Raw genomic sequence first — 21,280 nt, 5'->3', positions numbered from 1 at the left:
GGAGTAAACTTTGATATTCCCATGTTTATGATGTGGGTTTTTTGCATGTAGGTTAAGCAAAAAGTAGCTAAGTATTCACATACTTTATGTAATTTTAATTTTCTTCTAGATTTATAGACAGGAAATGGGGGGGAATTAAAATAAATTTGTTTAAATAAACATAAGCAAAAATATCTTTATTATTTTTTCATAATTTTGTGATGCTTATCTAAGGCATTTGTATCAGTCATTGACTTGCCAACTGCAGAGGGAAATCCCAAGTGGATGAAACCTATTTGAATACAGTTTTTAAACATTATAATAATTGGTAGAGTAATTATTTTACACTGGAAATACACTTTAATATTTTATATACTATCGTTGTTTAATCCATGCCATTTTGTTCTTTACAAAATGGGATTGCTACAGTACAACAACTTGTATTGTAATCAGCAGCTGGAATTAACTGGAAATACTAATTAAGCCCTACAAAATCAAAATATATGAAACCTAATATTAAATATATATAGCTATAAATATATAAATCTACCATCTGAAAGTAGTAGTCTTCTGGACTTATTTTGCATGTCTGTAATTTACCACATCAAGCAGGAGGCATAGAGAATTAAGCTCCTGATGAATGATTCTGTTATGCTATGCTGGCTGTTTTGATTATTTCTAACACCAGTTCCTGCCTCTTGGCCTCTTATTTTCCTTTTTCTGTTCTCTCTTTCAGTTTAAAGGGTAGAATGCAAATAGCCTTGTTGTGGAGGATTTTAAGTTGGAGAGAATGTTGTAAGGTGCTGTGTTGGTCTCCCAGCATTGCTTAAGGGCGATGTAAAAGTGCACTACCATAATATAGGAAAGTCCTTGAGACTGGAACAACAGTGTAATTTCATTAATCTCACTGAACATTGCTATTTATTATTCTTCCACTGGTAAAGAGAGATTAGAATCAGGTTTCTGTGATTTCTCAGCATGACTCAAGATTGTTTTGTAATAGCAATGATAATGCAAAAAGAAATCCATATAAGAAAATTACTGAAGCAGCTGTATAGTTTAGGAAAAATTCAAAAGTCTGTAGCAATATCTGAGTACACTTAACACAGTTTTAACAGCAGTGTCTTTTCCAGCTCACAGATCCACATTCAATAAGCAGCTCCTTCCATACATGTGATATTACGTAGCGCAAATTTGTCACCTGTACCAAGGTGCCACTAAAATGGCAACTTCAACTTTTGGTTATTTATTTGGTGCTGAAAACTCTTGTGACACACAACCCTCATCATGACACAGAGACTCTCAGAAGCTCACAGAATATTTCAGCACTTTCTGATGCAGCACTGGATCACAGTTAGTGCTGGTGTAGGATCAGATCCACCTGGAGCTTAGTGCCCTGCCCTGGTTATTTATGTGTAAATAAATATTTAGCAACAGGACGGGGTAGCAGCAATGACAGAAATGAGTGCACAGGCAGAGGATCAGGGGAGTCTCAAAATCAGCTGGCTCTGTGGTAAGTGTTGTGGTTCTCATCTCTTGAGTTTCATGGATGAGAAAAGAAAGCCACTTGTCCTTTAAATTAAAACCTGATTAATTGATATCATTGTTTTAACCATAAATACATAGAGATGCTCCAAATTTAATTTAAAAATAGTTTGCTTTAAAAAAATCCATCTGAAACCTTTTTCTCTGGCATGATCTCATGATCACCCTAGGGGAGGGAGGACTTTGGGTTTGCAGTCACATCACATTCAGTTTCAAAACGAACCCCGGCTGCCCTGACAGAGCTGTCTGCTCTCCCTGCTCCGGCACATTCCGTGGCTTGCCCCTGGCCCTGTGCCTGTGTCGGGGCACGGCCCTTTGTTCCGCGCCGGGATCCGCGCTCTGTGCCTGCAGTTTCCCGCATCTCCAGTAGATGCCCCCAGAGACCATTAAACCCCGAGATCGGCACCGCAGAGGGCAGGCAGTCTTCTCTCATTTCGCTCCTGGAAGTAACTTAATTGTTCCAAGGAAACCTCAAGTCAGCGCGGACGAATGCAGAAAAACAAACTCGCTCGTTTAACAATAAATCGTAATTTATTAGGTAGCAAGGTTCGAAAGTGTTTCGTGTAATGCTTATCAATGTAGAAACATACTGCACCAATGCTAACAGTGGGATTTTTATAAAATAAATCACAGAATCATAGAATATCCTGAGTTGGAGGGAACCTTAGGTATGGTGTTTTGATATTGATATTAGAAATCAAGTAATCTTTAGTTATCTAAAACGTGAGTTGTTCTGCGTAAACTCAGATTTTACATGCTGCATGACATCATAAAAAGCAGGGTGGAAAGTGTTTTGAGGACTGAGGATTTATAGTTTATCTCAAGGTATCATGAAAAGTTTGCTGATCTCATCTACACCATGCCTCTGTTCAAAAGAAGTGTTTGATGGGGGGAAAAAAGGACCCTGGAATTTTCATCTGGCAACGCTGATAACTGTAACTATCTTAGATTTCATTGCTGTGCCAAGCTCTTTTAGTTGATAAAAATACCATTTATCCCCATAATACCATTAATCTCTTGCCCAATTTCACTGTTTGTGTGTGATCAGTCACTTGTAGCTTATATATTACAGAAACTTAAGGAATAGTATTATTATATAATATTACAATAGTATTGTAATTATATAATAATAATACAATAGTATTATTATTGTGTGCTTTGTGCATAATAACTGAGATGACTTTCATTTTCATGCCACTCAGTTTGAAGGGTTTTACAATAGCTTCATTGCTTGTGTGCTAAAATCAGTCCTCTTTGCCTCAGAAAAAAAAGTGCTCTGCACAGTAGGATTATCTTAGCATTATTTCAATTTCTCCATTAATTGGGATGGGATTTATTAAAACACGCTTGACACTGATTTTTAAAAATTACATGTTTTACTATATGCTTTGTTTTCCTGTACTGGTTTGCTAATAATGCTTTCTTGTGGAGAAAATGTGCTTTGACTTCAATAAAATACATCAGTCTACAGAAAATAACATGGACACAGTTTGTCTATTTGTATGAATACCAGTTCTGTGTCCAGTGAGTGTTAAAAACTACCTGAATGGCATTTGGGGTAGTGACTGCTGAGATCTTTTAGCACTACTTCCTTGTTATTTCTAATACATCTCCTGATCTAATGCATGTACACGCACAAACATATACAGATCCCATTGTATAAATAAAGAGGCGTGTATGTGCCTGCTATGCAGATTGTTATTACGCTTCTCTGAGTTAGATACCTGTAGCATTCAGTCCTAGGCCTTTGGAAGTGGGTAGGAATTTTTTACCTCTGCTCTTCAGGTTTGTTTTTTTTTTTTTTTATTACATAGTGTTTTTAAACAGAAAAGAAAAAGGTATTCCATATAAAAAACAGAGAATACAGTGCATAGTATTAGCATAGTATCTTTGCAGTATTTTGAAGCTATATGCTTTACATTTGGTATATGGCAAATATAGCATATTCTAGCAAATGAAAACTTAAATATTTAAACATATTCTTGTATACTTTTATATGATAAATATTGCAGATTTTTATAGTACAGAATAGTTATATCTTTTCCCTTGTCTATGTGAGAAGTGTGTGATATTCAGTCTGAAAAAGCATCCATTTATATATTAAACACAAATTCAGTACTGTCTGGTCTAAATGGTATCAGTATTATTTAATATTTTTATGCTCAGTTCTGCAAGTGAAATGTGAAAAGTGCGTGTGAAGGATTAATGTGCATCTGTGTAGTAAGAGATTTTATTTTAATTAAAATTAATTTAAATATGAAATCATGCAGATTATTTGCTTCCTATATCTTACTTTGCTATCTATTTTATTGACATCTAGCTAAAAAGTTTTTCACATCACTTCCATCTTATCAACATTGTTAAATAATTGCAGTAGCTGTTTTTAAGATCAAGGTATTAGTATCATTGGGCTGTTATTATTACACCTGAATTTATTACATACAGTATAAATCTCATTTTTCAGAATTCCATAATGATTTTAAAGCTAAGATAATTTGAATTTAAATCGCTTTTAATCTAAAAGGACAGTCTTGATAACCGTTTGGTAACTTCATGGAATATACAAGATAAAAGTAACACATCTGTCTTTGCCATTTTACTGAGGTGAATGTTGCTTTTCCCAGACTGGACAACCATCCCTGCAAGCCTTTACATCTGTACCTTGTGTCACAGTCCCACTGAACTCATAGTTTTTTCCAGAATAGGACACAATATAATTTTTTCATGCCATATAAAATAAATATTTTGATTATTTCCATAAATAATACCTCCAAAGGTGTATTACCACTTGAGAATATTTGATTCCACAACTTTTTGATATGAATATCTTATCAGAGTTTATGAAGGCACTAAATTCAATAAAAATTCATCATAACATCATTTATTTGTGAAGTTAAGGAAAAATTATTAAACTCTTGCATCACTAAACCAGCTGAAGTTATACACTAAATGGAAGGAAAATAATATCTAATTATTCTGGCCTGTCATATGTTTCTGGCATAGCATTTGTTTGACATTTTTAAGCCAAGCCATCCTGTCCTACAGCAAAACTATTTAATGTATGTATATAACAACATATATGTATAACATACAGCAATATGTATATATAACATATAATAACAATGTTATATATAACATCATATATGGTTTTTTGACATGAGCCCCAATTTTCCCTGCGCACTGTCTTAAAGCAAACTAAGGGTTCATTGTGTTTTCATGGACTAATGTAAACATGGGGGTGTTCCTATCAGTCAGCCTTTTCCACCAAATATCAGCTAAAGAAGAGCAGTGTATTCTTGACTGTGTTTTCAATGTATATATTGGTATTAATTGATTATTGCCATGTTTGCTTCCCTAGGGTATGGCATTTGCAAGCAGATTTTAGCAGATCTCTTTTTGAGCGGGGGAAATAATTCCCACTCCCTGCTGCTGAACTGCAGAGGTCTCTTCCTGAAAGCTGTTGTAGTTATCTGCACTTATTTGGTAAGGTGGAGATCAGAATACAAGTTTAAAGGCTTAAAATCTCCCTTTCTTATTCCCAGTTACAGGAATTCATACAAGAAGAACATCTGCATAGACATGCTGCGCCGGGGTTATCACAAGTCCTTCTCTGAGCTCCTCACTCTGATCCAGAAGTGGAATGCCTTCAGGGAGGCTGCAGGGCCTGGGTCAGCCATATGGCATGAGAAGTCCCTGGAGGAGCAGCCTGATAAGCTGGATCAGCTTTCCCACTTCCTGACCGGGGCTGAGGCAGCCCGGCGAGCAGGTAAATGGGGGGATTGTGGGTAGCCGAGCAGCGGGAGCCGCAGCCGCCAGCGCCTGGGGGAAGCTTCCAAATTGTTTCATGTATGAATTTGAAACGCTACTGCATCTTAGCACATTGCAGCCTTAGTCAACTGAGCTGTATTTATAGAATAAATGATTAGGAGCTGCAGATATCAGGAGAGGTTTTGTGAAGGAAGGAAAAAAAAAGGAAAAAACACGTAGAGTGAATTTTGATAACATCAGAAATGTTTGATGTATTTATAGCTTTGATAACATCTCAATTATTTTCTCATAGTTTCATTATTTATTGTTTTTCTTCCTCTATTGATTTGAGAAGCTGGTTTTGTATTAGAAAAATTTAATAGGTGAAATGCTGTTTCACACAGTAATACTTTTATAAATCCGTTTTTATTAAATACCCTGCTAACTGTGTTTGGATTTGTGACTGACTTAAAAAGGATTGTGAATATGTCAAATAAAATACAGCACACAGATGTAACATGCCACCTGTGAATTACTAGATATTAGTGAAGACATAACTCCAAATTATTGTATTTCCTCTATTGCCTACTATTTACTAAGCACTCATATTTATCATTTCCTTTTACTATAAATAGTAACATAACTTACTCCATCTTTCTCCATTGGAATAATTGCAGGGATGGAGGCAGACAAAGCTCTACCTGCAATCTTGTTTCATAGCTGAGTTCATATCAGTATAGTTGTCTTGTTTCAAGTTGCATTTTGATCATTACAAATATGAAAACCTACAGTAAATCTTGTGAATTTGGAATCTAAGCTTTTTAACTGAAATTTAGAAACAGGCAACTTCATTTCAAAAAAAAGGAACAGCAAAATAAACCCTTTTGGCACTTCCAAAAAATGCTTATTTTACATGTTTATTTGATGCTTGCCATGAAAGCCAAAAGTTGTGTTTATTTAATTCACTGTAATTCTTAACAGGAAGCCCAGCCAGCCATAATTGGAAGAAATCTTTAGCTTTGCCTGGAATATGACTAAAACCTGAATAAGCACCCGTGTATCTTGCAGAATATGAGAGAGAAGTTTGGGGCTTGGACTTGCCTGTCAGAAGCCAATATTCTGCCAATATCTGATGGTCAAAAAGTACTGGACATGGCTTATCTCTGTGGGCCTGCTCCCTGCAGCTACTTGAGGAGAGCAGTTTGCCTGCCTTCAGTGCATGATATTTTTCAGTGTTACAGGCTGAAGTGTGCCAGCAGAGATGGCAAACATGAGAGGCAAGGCATTCCCAGATGTGCAGTTCCTGCCCTTCTCTCAGTGAGCCTGGCATTTCTTGTGTGCTGGGCTCTGTAAGTCCGTCACCTCTCCCAGAGACAAGGTACCACCACCAGCTGCCTGATTGCACCTTGCCTCTAGGAGAGAGTACCTCCCACCTTTGCCTGTTGATTAAAATGAAAGAAGAAAAAAATAATGAGGACTTAGGAGTTGGCAAGCTGTTGTTACTGAATTTCTGGATCGGGGCATAAGTTGTTTTTTTTCATCAGTTTCAATGCAAATCTTTGCACAAATGTCTTGTTTGTATAAAATGAGGTTTGAGTTGCCCGGCAGATGAAGGAGTGGATGGTAATTCCTGTTGCAGGTCTGAGAGCCAGCAGTGCTGTGAAGATTCACATGAATTGTGCAGCTCATCAAACACTAATTCAGTAGCTCTGCTAATCCGGTTACTCTCTGATTCTAATCAAATTGCTTGGGGCTCTGGCTTATGATCTCCTGACAACTCCAGTTGACACCATTTAAGAATCATTCAGCAGTTCACCTCATCTAGAACTTACCATGATATAGCAGCCACAACAGCAGCTGACCTGCATTTGCTCTTCAGCTGCCACAGTTCAAGATTAAAAGGGTGAAGGTAATATTTGGGTCAGCAAGTGGTGAAAGTTTCATAGCATGGTTGATGTTGCTAATATTAAGTTGGCTGAAATTTTCCCTATCTCAGGTAACAATTGTGCTAAAAAAGAGATAGCAGCTGTACATGATGGCCATAAAAATTCATTACTTGTAAGTTTTTTTATTAATTGAAACATCACAAAATGTTGGGATTTGAACCTGGAGTGGTATGTGGAAAGCAAAACACTTACTTTGTCAGTAAATAATTTTCTTATTTGTTATTTAATTTTTCTCATCTGTTACTTTTGGATAGTAGGGTATTACTGTCTTAATTTTGAATATAACTTAGAACTTTGAATTTTAGAGTTTTATGATACTTTCCATAGTGTACAGAGCAAGCTATGTACGCATTCAGTTTTCATATTTATTGGTGGAAAGTGTTAATATTGTAATGGTTTCCACAGTTTATTGTTTTAGGACACCACAATTCTGGACATAAATAATTTGCTTGAACTGAATCAGAGCCATTCATCACAATGTGCAGGCTGATATCAAAGAGCAATTACTTTCTTTACTGCTGTGTTTGAAAATAGTAGAATTTTGTTTACCAGCATTACACTGATTGCCTTTACACACGTCAGTAAAGGTTCTCTGTTTTCGTTTTTAATAGAATGTTTTGGTTGAAGTTCAAATTATACAGGAGTTGTCTTATTTTTTTAATTTCCTATTACCAGTACTTTACTGTGTGCAAAGAAAACAGCTTTTCTGGCTAACTTAAAGTCATTTTTGTTGCATTTGAATATCTCCCAAGTGTTTAAAAAAATAGAGAGGGAACTTTAATCCTTGAAGCTTTTCAGAAAAATGACTGATGGAGTTATTTTGCCCTGACTTCAGCATTATTCTAAAAGCACTGGCAGAAATATTGCCAATTCTTGACTGTATTTTTGTCTTGCCTTCTTTATACAAGCAAAGTAAATGTTTCTGACTTCAAAATTGAGGGAGTTTTAATTATTCTTTGATGTTGCTTTATACTGGACTAACCTCTTTTTTTACTAGTTCTGGTTTCAGGAGCTTAGGGGAAAAAAGGAGGTAGTTGAGCTGTTTAAATATGTATATAGTTGTAGGTCTTGTTATAGAAGAATGCAGGATAAATGCCAGAGCAATGGATCTGCACAGCTCAGCATTTCATGTATACAGTGATTTCTTGGCACATATATGGAAATACTGGGGATTCCTTCAAAAGGAAGCTGTATTTTGTATTTATCAGCACTGATAGTACTCTATCAATACAGAGTGAGCTGGTTTGCTTGTAGACATTGGAAGGAGTGCAAAGCAAGTTCCAGCTCAAGAACAATTAAAGGAAGAGGTGTCCCAGCTGCTAACTCTGCTTTGCCAGAGCAGGAATGCAAAACCAGGGAATGTACCACAGTTCAGTGGCTGCAGCTTGTGCTGGGTGCTCAGCACTGTACTGGCAGATCACTGTGCCAAAGCCAGAGAATGGAATCCTCAGATATGACCACCCCTTCAGAAGGGCAAGACACTGCTTATTAGCTGATCCCTGCAGCAGCTGCTGGAAACCAGGAGTTAAAACCTGGGAGCTGCTGCCCTTCTGAGATTCCACCTGCTCCTGGTTGCTGACCCCACTCAACCTTTGTGCTATGCTGTGTGCTAAATGCTGAATCTGTGCATGTGCTGCCGGCTGCTGACCCTTGTTCTAGACAGTACCAGACACACAATTAGAAAGAAGTGACAACTTGGCTTTCTTTCCCTCACTTCAGTGTAGAGAAAAATTTTGACAGTATGAGTTAACATTTGTTTTTGTTGTAAAAGATGTCTTTTCATAAAATGTATGAAAGAAGCATGAGTATTTGATGTGCATGCTCTGGAAAATCTTTGTCCAGTATACTCAAGGTCGAAAACAGAGTTTAGCATTTTACAGTAGAAAGCTTTTTTGTAAGGTTATGCCTTAGGCTTGGGCTAGAAACATTGCAATAACCATATTGCCCGTGCCATTTTGAAAAAAAAAAATGGAAATAGGTTATGCCTTAAAAGAAAAAAGTATAACAAACCCTCTTTTAATATTTGCTTGGATGAGGCTTAGTTTTGTTTGCTTTTGAGGGGCTGGGCAAGGGAATGCTGTTTTATTTTCTAAGCAGGTTTGTAACTCCCTACTTAATATTTTATCACAGAAAAAATGCAGCAGTTGTTGGAGACCAGTGGAGAATTTTATTATTTTTGTGGTTATCTTACAAAAAGTTGAAGTGATTCTGTCCAGGAAAGAAACCAAACCATTTCAAAATACAGCCACTTGTAGAACTACCATTAACTTCAACAGAAGGAGCACTTGTTAGAAGATTTCTGTAGTATGTTTTTGTTGCAATAGCTTGGAGTTCCCTTTTAGCATTCCAAATTACCAGTTAATTGACTCATATTATTATCATTAGCTGGTTTTAACCTTTACCCAGTAAAATTATACCATTTCCTTGGCATTTTTTTAATAGACTGTTCATTGATCAAGCATTTTCCCTATATGTACCTGGCAGTGTTGGGAGTGATGTGCTCTGTGCACACTCTAGGAAACAGTTTTTGCCTGTAACTTGGTGTCATCATGCTCACAACTCACACTGTCACTTTCTTCATTTGTGGACTTACAGGTAAACATTCAGGAAAAAAGTTTATCCATTTAAGAATAAACTCTCTGGAAAAATGAGTGATTGAGGAGTCTTCTACCTATAGATGTAGAGGCATCCTTTTTCTGAACAAGCAAAAGGGACTGATTCTTTGCCATGTATAGATCCAGGTGGAAATAACCAATTGCAGCACCATATTCAGCTGCAGTTTGTGCTTTTTTTTTGGTCTAACATCTTCCATCCTGAATCTTTCTCTGTGTTAATTCTTCACAGCATCAGCTCTCTTGCTACTAAGTCACTGATTTTGAGCTTTTTGGCAAAAGAAAAGTTAGTCTTCCAGCACTGTGTCTCATTCTGACATAAAAAATTACTCCTAGTGATTTAATTGACCTTAGGCCACACCTTTATATGCCTTCAAGAGTGAAGGGTCAGTTATAATCCAGACATACACACTTTAAACAGCTGACTGCAGGATGAGTGTTAACACCTGTTGAAAAGTTTCCATATGGCTTTGGCTGGAACAAAGCACCGACTGGTGGCTTTTTGAGTGGGAAATAAGGACTCACAGCTGGATGTTGAAAGATCCTGATACCTGTAGTTTAAAAATCAGTGCAAGTTCTTCTTAGTGGAAAATGGAACACCTGCCTATCTTATTCTTCAAAGGAAACACCAAGCCAGGATCTCTTCCTGATGTTTTCATCTGTTCTCCAAAGACCATTCCTGTACTTCTTTCTCTTTCTTTCACTGCATCCTGTCACAAAGGAGATCATAGAGATATGGCAGCAAGTTGTACTTGAGTCACACTAGGATGGCTTGCTGGCTTTCTGTTTGTTTCTTTTCTCTCATGTTAGCCCTGTTGGGCTTCTCAAGCTGCACCTCACTATCCCTTGCATTGCACTGCTTATTAGTTGTCCAGCTGAGCACAGCAAACATACAGATATGGATCTGAGTGATCCTCTGTTCTGTGCCTTGCAGTTCTGGGGAAGAGAGCCCAGGAACAAAGGTATTGTTCAGTGGGCTGATCAGGGCCTATGGCTTGAGCACAAGAGGAGATGCTACTTGGTAGCTGAGGTGCGCCTAAAGAGGTCCTGATACACAGCAGGGAATACCCTGTGTGTTTAATATCTGGGATTTAATGTTTAAGCCCAAGTTGAAGGTTTTTGGTTATTTTAAATCTCTGTTTAATAGAAAGATCACAGGAAGATTTGATAGGCCAGCACTCATTTTGTACATAACACTCAGGGAATTGGTTTTAATTTTTTTGATCAACAGATACCTAAAGATGACTTGTCTACATGTATTTTATAATCAGTTGTAGAGAAGGTACTCTACAAAACCAGAGAGTTCAAGGTTTTAACATCCAAACTGCTTGGAGTTTTTATAGAAGAGAGTGTTTACCTATTCCTATATTCCTGTCCTGGGGATGTAAAAGTTCACTTTCGCTAAGTCTGACACTCTAGCTTTGCCACTGTCAGAATAGCATCAGTTAACTTCTTGATCGGTAACTCAGACTTTGGATGTGAACCTAAATGACTTGTGAGAGTCTGGGGTGTGGGGGTGTGTTTCATGGCCTGTGTGTCGGGTCAGCCCTGCCCAAGGCAGTGCCAGAGCCAAGGTTGTCTTTGTGCACTGCTCATTGTTATGCACCGGCAGGATCCTCAGCACAGGTCACGTTAAAGTTCATTCAATCAAAGCCCTGGCAGTAGCTGGAGTCTGCCTCGGGTCACTTCCATCCCTTGGGATTTGTAGAGCACTACCTGAAGTTATTTGCGTAATTTTATGTCACATGAGTGCCGTGATACTTTGTAGCAACGATTTCAGAGGAGCAAATCTGTGTCCAGAGTGTCTGTATCCAATGATGATCCAATTATCTCTTCTCTTTCTGGCTTGTTGCAACCATTTGTATGCATCCTCTGGTATCTTTGAGTTCATTTTCACTTAGCTGTGATCTAATGTGTATTGTTATCTTTATGTTAATGGTTATAAATAGGTTTTATTTTTTGCTGCTCATGTGATTGTGTGCTTGTAATCATGGGAAGCTCTGCCTCTACTTCTGAGATAATCTCTAAAAGCATTCCCTTATGCTGCAAGCATTGTCCAAGTCAGGATGAGATAAATCTCACCCAAGAAGTATCTGCATTTCTTCACTGAGAGGAAAGAAATCCTAGGTAACTCCTATCTGTGTCTAAATTGGTTAGTTTGGATGAGTCCCAGCTGGATGTTGACTTTATCTCTGTGTGTTGTCCTGGTTTTGGCTAGGATAGAATTAATTTTCTTCTAAGTAGCTGGTACAGTGCAGTGTCTTGGATTTAGTACAATGTTGATATGTGGGATAGATAATGATGTTGCATAGATGTATAAATATATATTATATACAAATACAGGCATGTATGTATATGTGTGTGTGTGCATGTACACAGATAAATACAGGTATATTAAGCCCAACCCAGTTTTTTAATTTCCGTTCCTGAGTCATTTGAAGATATTTTTATGAGGCTATTGTACCAAAATAGTCTTAATTTCTAATGTATAAATATGTTTAATATGATGTAGACTCCAGGATCTTCTGAAAAAGAGGCACCCGAAGGTACTTTTTCAGTCCTGAGGTGAAACAAAAGGCATGAAAATTCACAGTCATGAAGAATATTCAGATTAGGAATACATGAAGTCTGTATATTGATAATTATTCCTCTAAAAGCTGAATTTCGAAACTTAAGCTGATGTTTTGGTTTAAAACCTTAGATGCATATGGTGAGATGATAATCTAAATGTAATTTCTGTGCTATTTCTTTTCTGGTGATTTTAAAGAGATTGTGAATCACTCATTTATTGGAAGGGATGTTATCTCTTTTAAAATATTAAAAATAGAAACGTATATAATATACATTGCTTCAAAATAATAATTTTATATATTTTAATGGGGATTATTAGAAAGAAATCTGAGGTTACAACTTCATGGAAGGCAAAATTTTGAGAAAATAGATAAGAAAGCAAAACAATAAATAAAATTAATAAAATAACTCAAGCAGTAAAAAGTAGTGTTGTTTACCAATAGAGGATGAATTTTTAAATCAAAAGATAAAAAGAATGTTCAAGAATGGGGAAAAGGTTTCAGCTCAATTTCAAAAAACTTGAAGCATGAAGAATTAAATGTTCTCTGAAATTACCAAGATGGAGAAAAAAGGAGAAACAAGTAGTAAATGAACATCTTCAAGACTACAGACATGATAAGGTAGTAGCCCTTTTTCTCAAAAGAATGAAGTCCTTACTGTATTGTGCAACACACTGAAGAACTTTATCAAGATAGAAGTCAAATAACAGTCGTGACAATAGAGACAATGAGAGATTTACATTTCTTCAATTAAATTATATGTAATTTGTAATTTTAAGACAGAACATACTAGAGCTGATGCTGACAAATCCCTCTTGTGTGGTTTAGTGATGAATTTAAAATACTTGTTTGAGTAATTGCTGCTGTGTGTTCCTAATAGTGCAAGTGAGTTACATAGGTGGTTCAATTTTGAGTCATTTAGCTCATCCTTTTGGAAGCTGGATTTCCCCCAGTTCTTCTTGTAGATAATGGAAGAAGAGAATCTTTTGATTGAAGTGTTTTGGAATGGCTGTCATAGTTTTAAAACACTTGGGAAAGATCTGGACTTCAAGATCTTGCCTACACTGAAAAGATTTATTTTTTATCAGTTGATTTCTGTGTGGTGCTCCATACCCAGAATTAAGAGGGGTTTTTCTTTTCTCCATTCTCTCTCCTTTTGAGCAAAGCTTACAAACTGCAGAGCTCCTGAAAACAAAGCAGTTCTGTTCACACACCCAGTTTAACCAAAAAGTCTCTTACCTGCTGCCAGACATGTGCTTAACTCCTTTTTACCCATATATGTGGAAATTCCTATTAGAGCTGGCTGTTTGGCTCATATTCATTTAACAGCCACAAACACACTAAGTAGCCCACCAAAACTGCAATGGAATTTTACCTAATTATTCACATCAGGTTCATGCTCTACTTTATTATTTCATAGATTTTTCACCATCATATAAGAAATAGATCTTTCAAATTCACTAACATTTGTCAGGAAAGTTTTAGATTCTATTCCAAATTAGCAAAGTTTTGGAATAATTCAAGGCTGGTATCTTGTGGGATTTTTTTTAAAGGTGCTTTTCCACAGGCAATAAGTTGTTATTCTGTAACTTTAAATTGTGGGTAATTTTGTATTGCTGTGTAGATTTAGGACTTGCAGATTTTTTGTAAATTTTAGGGATAATGTGTGTTCGTTCAGCTGTCTGAGATGATAAAGAGTAGAATCCAAACTTCAGGCCATGGAGAAAATCTGTGACTTAGAATCCACTGCTTTCCACATTTATTTTGAGAACAATTCCTTGGTGAACTGGGTGGGGGGTTCCTAGGGAAATGGGTGCAATTTCAGTTTGTCTTTAATTTCTAAGAATGCTAAGGTATTAAACATGGGAATATACATGAAAACTCAAGGCCTTTCTTGTAAGCCATACTTTGAACATGTAAAATTATATGAATTAATGGATTGTGTTTGCAGAGTGTTCTTTTTGATTCTTATCTCCATCAACACAGTTGTTACCTTATAGGTCCAAGGTTTGGAAAGCTCTTAGGCCTTTTCATGGCCCAGAGGCTCAGACAAATGCTTCTGCAGTCTCACTCTGACTTCTCTTTTGACTAGCCTGGATAAAACTAATGTTTTATCCAGGTTCTGCTTTATTTAACTGAATTCTGGTTTTGCACACAGAAATGAGAACAAAAATGTTTCCAATTGTGCTTAATTTGTAAGATTATAATTTTCCTCCTCAACTTCTCTGAGTGAACACATAGCAGAACTTGATGGCATTTGAATGGAAGAAATAGCAATAGCTCTTAATTTTAATTGTGATTATTGCTATAACATGCAAAATTTCTGAACACTGATGATAATATAACATTTTTATTTTGATTTTTGTTTTTAAAGGGCACTATGAGAAGGTGTATGATAACCAGCTTAGCTTGGCCTGCTGTTTCAATGACCCTGAGGACAAATGGTTGAGTAACTACTTCTATGAGCAAAGCTATCACACAGCCCAATTAGTAGAAATTGATGGTGGGAAGAGAAAGGCACAAGGATATCTAAACATGGGCCTCCTTGAAGAGGAAGAAGGTAAGGCACTGACATCACAAAGCTGCTTTGGATGGCATCTCTAGTTACACAAACTGGGCTGCATTAAAAGAGCTGGGGACATGTAGTTCTGTAATGTTTAATCCTGCTTCTGATTTACACTTAGATAAACATCCTGTATTTTGTTCTTTTTAAAATGATCTTCTGGTTCTCTTGTCCACAAGTGACACCTTCTTTCTTTGTTCCTGACTGCCACATTGGTGTTTGCTTCAGACTTAGACCTCACAACCAGCTCCCTTTCTCCATATACATCCTTAAACTGGGAGTCTGAAATCAGAAGATATTAAGAGAAGTAACTAGAATCATAGAACAGCCTGAGATAGGTCCCTCTGAGGGACCTTGACAGATGATCTGATCCAACCTTTCAAGGGAAAGGGAGCCTAAATGAGATTATTTTAGCACCCTGTCAATTGCATCTAAAAAACCTCCAGTGATGGGGGCTCTACCACATCCCTGGGGAGCCTGTTGCAGTGAACAGTTGTTCTCACTGTGAACAATATTGCATTCTTATATCAAGGTGAACATTGTTTCTGTATTTAAGAGCAGATATTACCTTTCATGGCATAGGAGTTTGTGCATGGATAGCAGTCTGAGTACAAAAAATGCATTTTCCTTTGTTTGCCTAAAATCCTTTCATGGTGTGGGAGGGCAAGCAATGAGTAAGCCTCTAGTAATTGAATAAAGCCTGTCTTCCACTTCTAATTTGTAAGTTTACTGCATGCCTCACTATTGCTTAAAATATGTGATTTGTGTAGCCACAATGGTTTTGTTTCTGAATTTGACTGTGGGTTGAAACAATTCCAGCTCTGAACTCAACTTGTGGCTGGTTTCTCATGTAAAGTGGCTTCTCTTAAAAAAAAAAATGACAGAAATTGAAATATTTTGTGGAAATAGTCTAATTCCATTAAATGTCTGGTGGAATGGATGTGTTTTGAAAGATGGCCCCATTTCCCAGCAAAAGTCTGGATATAAAACAAGAAGTCTGCAGCCCTTTTTATTTTATTGGAAAGGTGTTATCCTATTTTTTCCTCTTGTTCTCTTCCAGCTGACACATGGCACCTTTTTTTTTATATTTCCTCACATCTTTCTAGACTGATGGTCCTTCACTCTGTTTTTCTGGGAACTGTTGTCTTATCTTTCTTGCCTGCAACACTCAGACCTGGATTCAATTTTAAAATCTGAGCACGTACCACTAATCAATCAAATGGAAGGATTACTTTTCCTACTCATGGTATCATCCAGTTTCCCAGTTGATAAGATAAGCAATTGCTTAAAGCCCAGCCAGTCAAACCAAGTCACTTTCATTTTGAATGAAAAATGCTTAGGTCGGTTATCTATTCTTACTCAGTAGAATAAAATTACTGAAAATTTGCTGGATTTTAATTTTTTTTTTTTTTTGCAACCTTTTTGCTTGGTCCTTTAGTTATTAAAAAATAAAATTTTAAGGCACAGACAAGCAAACATTCATCTCTACTTGTAACTTCAAAGGCTCTTACTGAGTGTGACTCACTGCTGTTACCCAAGCACTGCCTAAAAAAAAATTTAATGTTTTCTACTTTAAGATGTCTTAAGTAAAAGTTGTTGAATACTTAAATATCTTGAGGCCCATTATAAAAGCACATAAGTAAAGTTATGAAATAGCCTGAGATAATCAGAGAAGCAGAAAGTTTATTTTTCTGCTGAAGAATATTAGAAACTTTTAGAAGAGAAGCTTCTTATTAACCTTATTAACAAGAACTAAAGCAAAGTGGATTTTCAGTGCCCAGGGCAAAACTCCACTGAACCTGTGGGCTCCGTCTGTTGAAAGTATTTTATTTCCAGGGAGAGAGAGGTAAAAAAAATAAAGAAGCTGAGAGAGTAAGCATAGGATTTGCTTTGAGGGACCACCAAGAAAAAAAGACAGCAGATGTATTCCATGCACTTTGTATTTTCAGGGGTGAAAAATCGATTCAAGGGCAAGTTTTGATTGGAGAAAACGTGTAAGAGGACATATTGGGTTGGCATTCTATAATATTCCATCAGTTTTAATGGTGTTATAAGTAAAATTTTAATTCTGCTTTTTCTTTTGTTCAGTTATTTATAATTTGATAATTAATTTGTGAACCAAATTAGTCAGATTCCCTCTTCTCTGGAGGTGTATCTACAGGAATAAATGTAAACATCTGGTCCCAGTTTTTCTCAGTTCTCTTATCCAGTAGTGTATTTTTCATTACTTGGGAAAGGAAGCTGTCTGTATATGCTTAGGACTGATTGCTTGGGAGTATAAAGTTAAACATGGACTTGTAAAGATTGCTGTTTGCCTTGGAAGAAAATCAATAAATTTGCTGGGTAATTTTTGTGTAATCAAATTTAAAGTTCTTTGACTTTCAGCCTGGTCCCTGTCCTAAAGGCTGGATATAACCTGATGTTCATTAATCTTCAAAGCTAAATATTTGAGGTGTTGGTGGTGTAGACTTCAGTCATGATATTTGGATGCAGTCCATTAGTAGCTGCCAGTAAGGGAAAGAAAACAATAAGTGAGTAGCCTGCTACAGAAACAAATGGAATGTTCTGCATGGAGCAAACATTATTTTAATGGTATTTCCTCACAGAATGAGATTTTTTACCTCTTCCCTAAAATACTCTGCCTGTAAAATAAGGTGTGAAGCATTCACTGATTATTGTAGGAGTGTTCAGATTTTGATGCTCTTCAGTTAGCTGTGCTACCCGCCCCCTCAGTTTGTCTTTCCTCAGAGGGCTGATAATAAATAATTTTATTACTTTTGTTACTCATTATTTTACTTTATTTACTCATTTATTACTTATTTTTTCACATAGCCCTTTAATGTGCTGATGTTACTTTACAGACACTGAAAATGCAATAACATAACACATTTTTCTCATGTTAAATCCAGAATTACTTGTTGACTAAGTAAGCACCAGCTTTGTGATAGAATCTCTTAAGAAATGTGAGTTTAAAAAAAAAAACTTTTCTTCCTGTGTTTTCAATGCATTTTCAGAAGTAATATCAGTCATTATAAGCATATAAGAGAGTAAGATTATAATCATAGTTTATGATAGATTATATTACTGTGCTTTCTGCTGAAGTTAATTGTGAGCTTGAGGTTACACTGTTGTATTTTGCAGAAGAAACAGTTGGAGTCCACTGAAAAACACAGTGTCTAGTATTGTTTTGTACAGGTTCTTACCTCATTGCAATATTTGAGTGCTTTCTGTTTTGTGCTAAATGCTTGCTACCTATCATGCATGAAGTGATATGCACCTTAAATATATGTATCCCAAATTTTAAGATAATTTATGTCGATAAAAAGAGCACTCTGGGGGAAAACAAGGAGTTTGTACTTGTAGGAGCTCTTTGCTTCAAATATGTTACAAAAAAACCAGATAAATTTCTATATTATTCAAAAGCATAGCTCAACCAGGCATCTGAACTTAGGGTACCTGTCAGTTGCAGTGCTTAGGGACATTTCTGGATACACTTAAATGACTATTTGAGAAAGCATATAAGTATCACGGTAGAGTCCAATGAATAAAACTTTCACAATTAATTGCAAATGTGTATCAGTGCCACTCCAGAACCTGGATCTCCCCTGCTATGAGAGCTGTAAGATGTGTGGAAATGATGCCATTATTCTCAAGGCAGTGGTGACTTTGAATTAGTCATCAGACTAATTCATCATCCCAACAAAACAATGTTGGGAATCTCAGAGCTGATTCCCACAACATACAGCTAATCCAAAAACCCAGTTTTGTCCATGTAGGTGTGTTTTTTAGATTGCAAACCTTACAAGACTTCAATAAGGAATTCCTTTAGTTCTTTCTAAAATAGCTTAGACATTTCAAAAATCTGCCATATTCTGCAAATTAATGAAGGGTTCAGTCCTAATCCAGCTCTGCCTTGATTATAAGCAATGTTAAATTCTGATTGCTTTTCAAACAGAGCAACATTATGCCAGAGTTCATCACTTCTGATCACTTTGCACCTACTCCAAAAATATTAATTAATTGCACCTGGTTTATTTGAAAAGGTGTAATTGTTTTATCTGTGATCATGGATAAAATACGGGCTATTTTATGTGTTGATAGATATTTTTTGATAGAAACTTCTCTGGTTGAAAGACTTACTGAATGGGAGAGACTATGGAGTTTAATTTGTTAGGGGAAAAAACCACCCCACGATTGTTGCAGATTTTAACAATCTTGATTGAAACTGAGTATAGGATTTTCCCTGTCACTTTGCCATTGTATTGAAATTGAAGTTTTTATTAAGGCATTGCAGAAATTGATAGAAAGGTTCTGATTGTGTTTAAGGGGCATTTGACAGAATGTCTGGATTGGAAGGAATCTCTGAAGATCACCTAGTCCAATTGCCCTGCTAAAGCAGGTACACCTGAAACAAGTTGCACAGGATGTCTTTGAGTTATGAAGCTTAACTATTAATTACTGGATATATTTGCTGAACAACAACTTAAAGATGGATCATGACATCTTTTGGTTTTGGAACATAAAAAGTCTAAACTGTTTATTTTCTTGTTCTTAGTCAAGAAATTCTTGTTAAGAATCCATTCTTACTACGAAATTGTTGATTTTGTATTTTGAATTGTTTATGGCAAGTGCTTTTTAATTGAAAACTGTAATGTATAAATAATTGAGAGAAACTCAGCATAAATTCATGAGTATCTATGCAGAGGAAATATGCACGTTTAAGCAGAATTTCCCCAATTGGTTTGCCTTCAGGCAGAAATAATTTATATTCAGATATAAAAAAGAGAATGTTAATACTGCAAAATCAAGTACTAAAAAGGTTTAAAAAGGCAAAAGTTAAAATTGCTTGTGAAATTTCATATGCTTTTGTGTGTGTACAATTTGCAGCTTTATTTTAATTATATAAAAATATAGTTTCTTTTAGGAGATTGCTAAGTATAGCCAGAATAAAATTCACCTGTGGGATGGGTGGCCCACATGCACCATCTACATTAATAGAGCTTTATGATGTTATCTGTGCTGCAAGTCTGCCAAGCCCACTTAAATAGACAATCCTCCATAGTATAGTGTAGAAACGTTGTGCTTTACACTCTGATTGCATAATTGCAAACAGCTGGTAAATAAAACAAACCAGGGGGACAGCATTTGTGAAGACAGATTCATTTCTTCCTCACTGCCTGTGGAGTGCAGAGCTGTCACTGATAACAGAATTGCTGCATTTGAACAATCCAGCCTAACTGTGTTATGTTTCCCTCATAAGGCTATGCCCAGAATCTGAGATCTCCATACCATTGTATCCACAAGCCCAGGTTAGACCCTGGAAGAAGGCAACCTAAAATGAATCCAATCTCTTCATTCAGCAACAAAGGCAACTCAAATTATCAGCTAAAAGATAGGTTTTTCTATCCTTTTGCCTGTGTGTTAAAACGTGACAGTGGCCTAAAGGAGAGTCATAGTTCTAGAGATTTAGAGATTATCTATCCTTTCAGACAGGAACCACAGGTTTGTTCTGCATTTGTACAGTACCCTTTCCTCTGTGCTTCTACAGCATTTGTACCAGGTGAGGTTTGGTGTGTGCTGTGGTAAATCTGGATGAGAACATGCTGCTCCCTGGCCAAGCAGAATGCTGCTGTCCCAACATGTACAGCAAGTTCTACCTGCCTTTCTGTCTGTCTGGAGTTTGGATCAATGTCTATCCTCAAGATCTTAATTTTCTAAAAAAGTGGTGGGAACTTACTGTCCTATTGACTTCTTACCAAACTTGGTTGAAACTCGCTCCAAAAGTAGTTGAAGAACAGGATGATTGTATAGATTTGTTCCCTGTGGATATTACCCTAAAGGTATCTCTTTGTACTGTTCATTGTCTGGAGAGAACATACATATTTACATAACAGACCAAATCCAGTAGTAACCAAATACCATTGGTTTATCTTGATATTCCCCCCTCCTTGCCTCAGGTTGCATATCCCAAACTACAAACTTCTCTGATTTATTCCTAGTTGTGATTTTTTTTTTTTCCCAAACAACTTATTCAGGAAAAGGCATATAGGAATAGTTTAGACCTAGGAACATACTCACTTGTTTCCAAATCCTTTGTCTTTAACCACATAAACCTGTTGCTTAGTTTTAAGTTATAAAGAGTCTCCACATCAGGCAACTTTAAAGACAGCAAGCTTTCCATTAATGGGACATGAAATTCTGCATACCCAGTTTGACCATTTAAGGTACTTCCAGTCACTGATTTTCAATGTATCAACTGAAGCTAATTCTGCTTTGTTATTCTGCATTTATTCTATCTCATGAAATGGTTATATTGTT

At 36.4% G+C, this 21,280-nt stretch overlaps 1 protein-coding gene across 1 annotated transcript in view; it reads left to right on the top strand.

The window, feature by feature from the left end:
- TTC29 (tetratricopeptide repeat domain 29) overlaps positions 1-21,280 on the top strand; it is a 113,554-nt gene that overhangs the window by 13,501 nt on the left and 78,773 nt on the right. Inside the window, exons 4-5 of the mRNA XM_063158007.1 lie at positions 5,067-5,290; positions 14,774-14,959. Of these exons, the coding sequence (XP_063014077.1) occupies positions 5,067-5,290; positions 14,774-14,959 (410 nt within the window). The remainder of the gene's footprint in view (positions 1-5,066; positions 5,291-14,773; positions 14,960-21,280) is intronic.

This window comes from Melospiza melodia, chromosome 5, assembly GCF_035770615.1.
Source record: "Melospiza melodia melodia isolate bMelMel2 chromosome 5, bMelMel2.pri, whole genome shotgun sequence".
Taxonomy (NCBI): domain Eukaryota; kingdom Metazoa; phylum Chordata; class Aves; order Passeriformes; family Passerellidae; genus Melospiza; species Melospiza melodia.
Note: the sequence above shows the minus strand (reverse complement) of the source record. Positions and strands in the feature narration are given on the sequence as shown.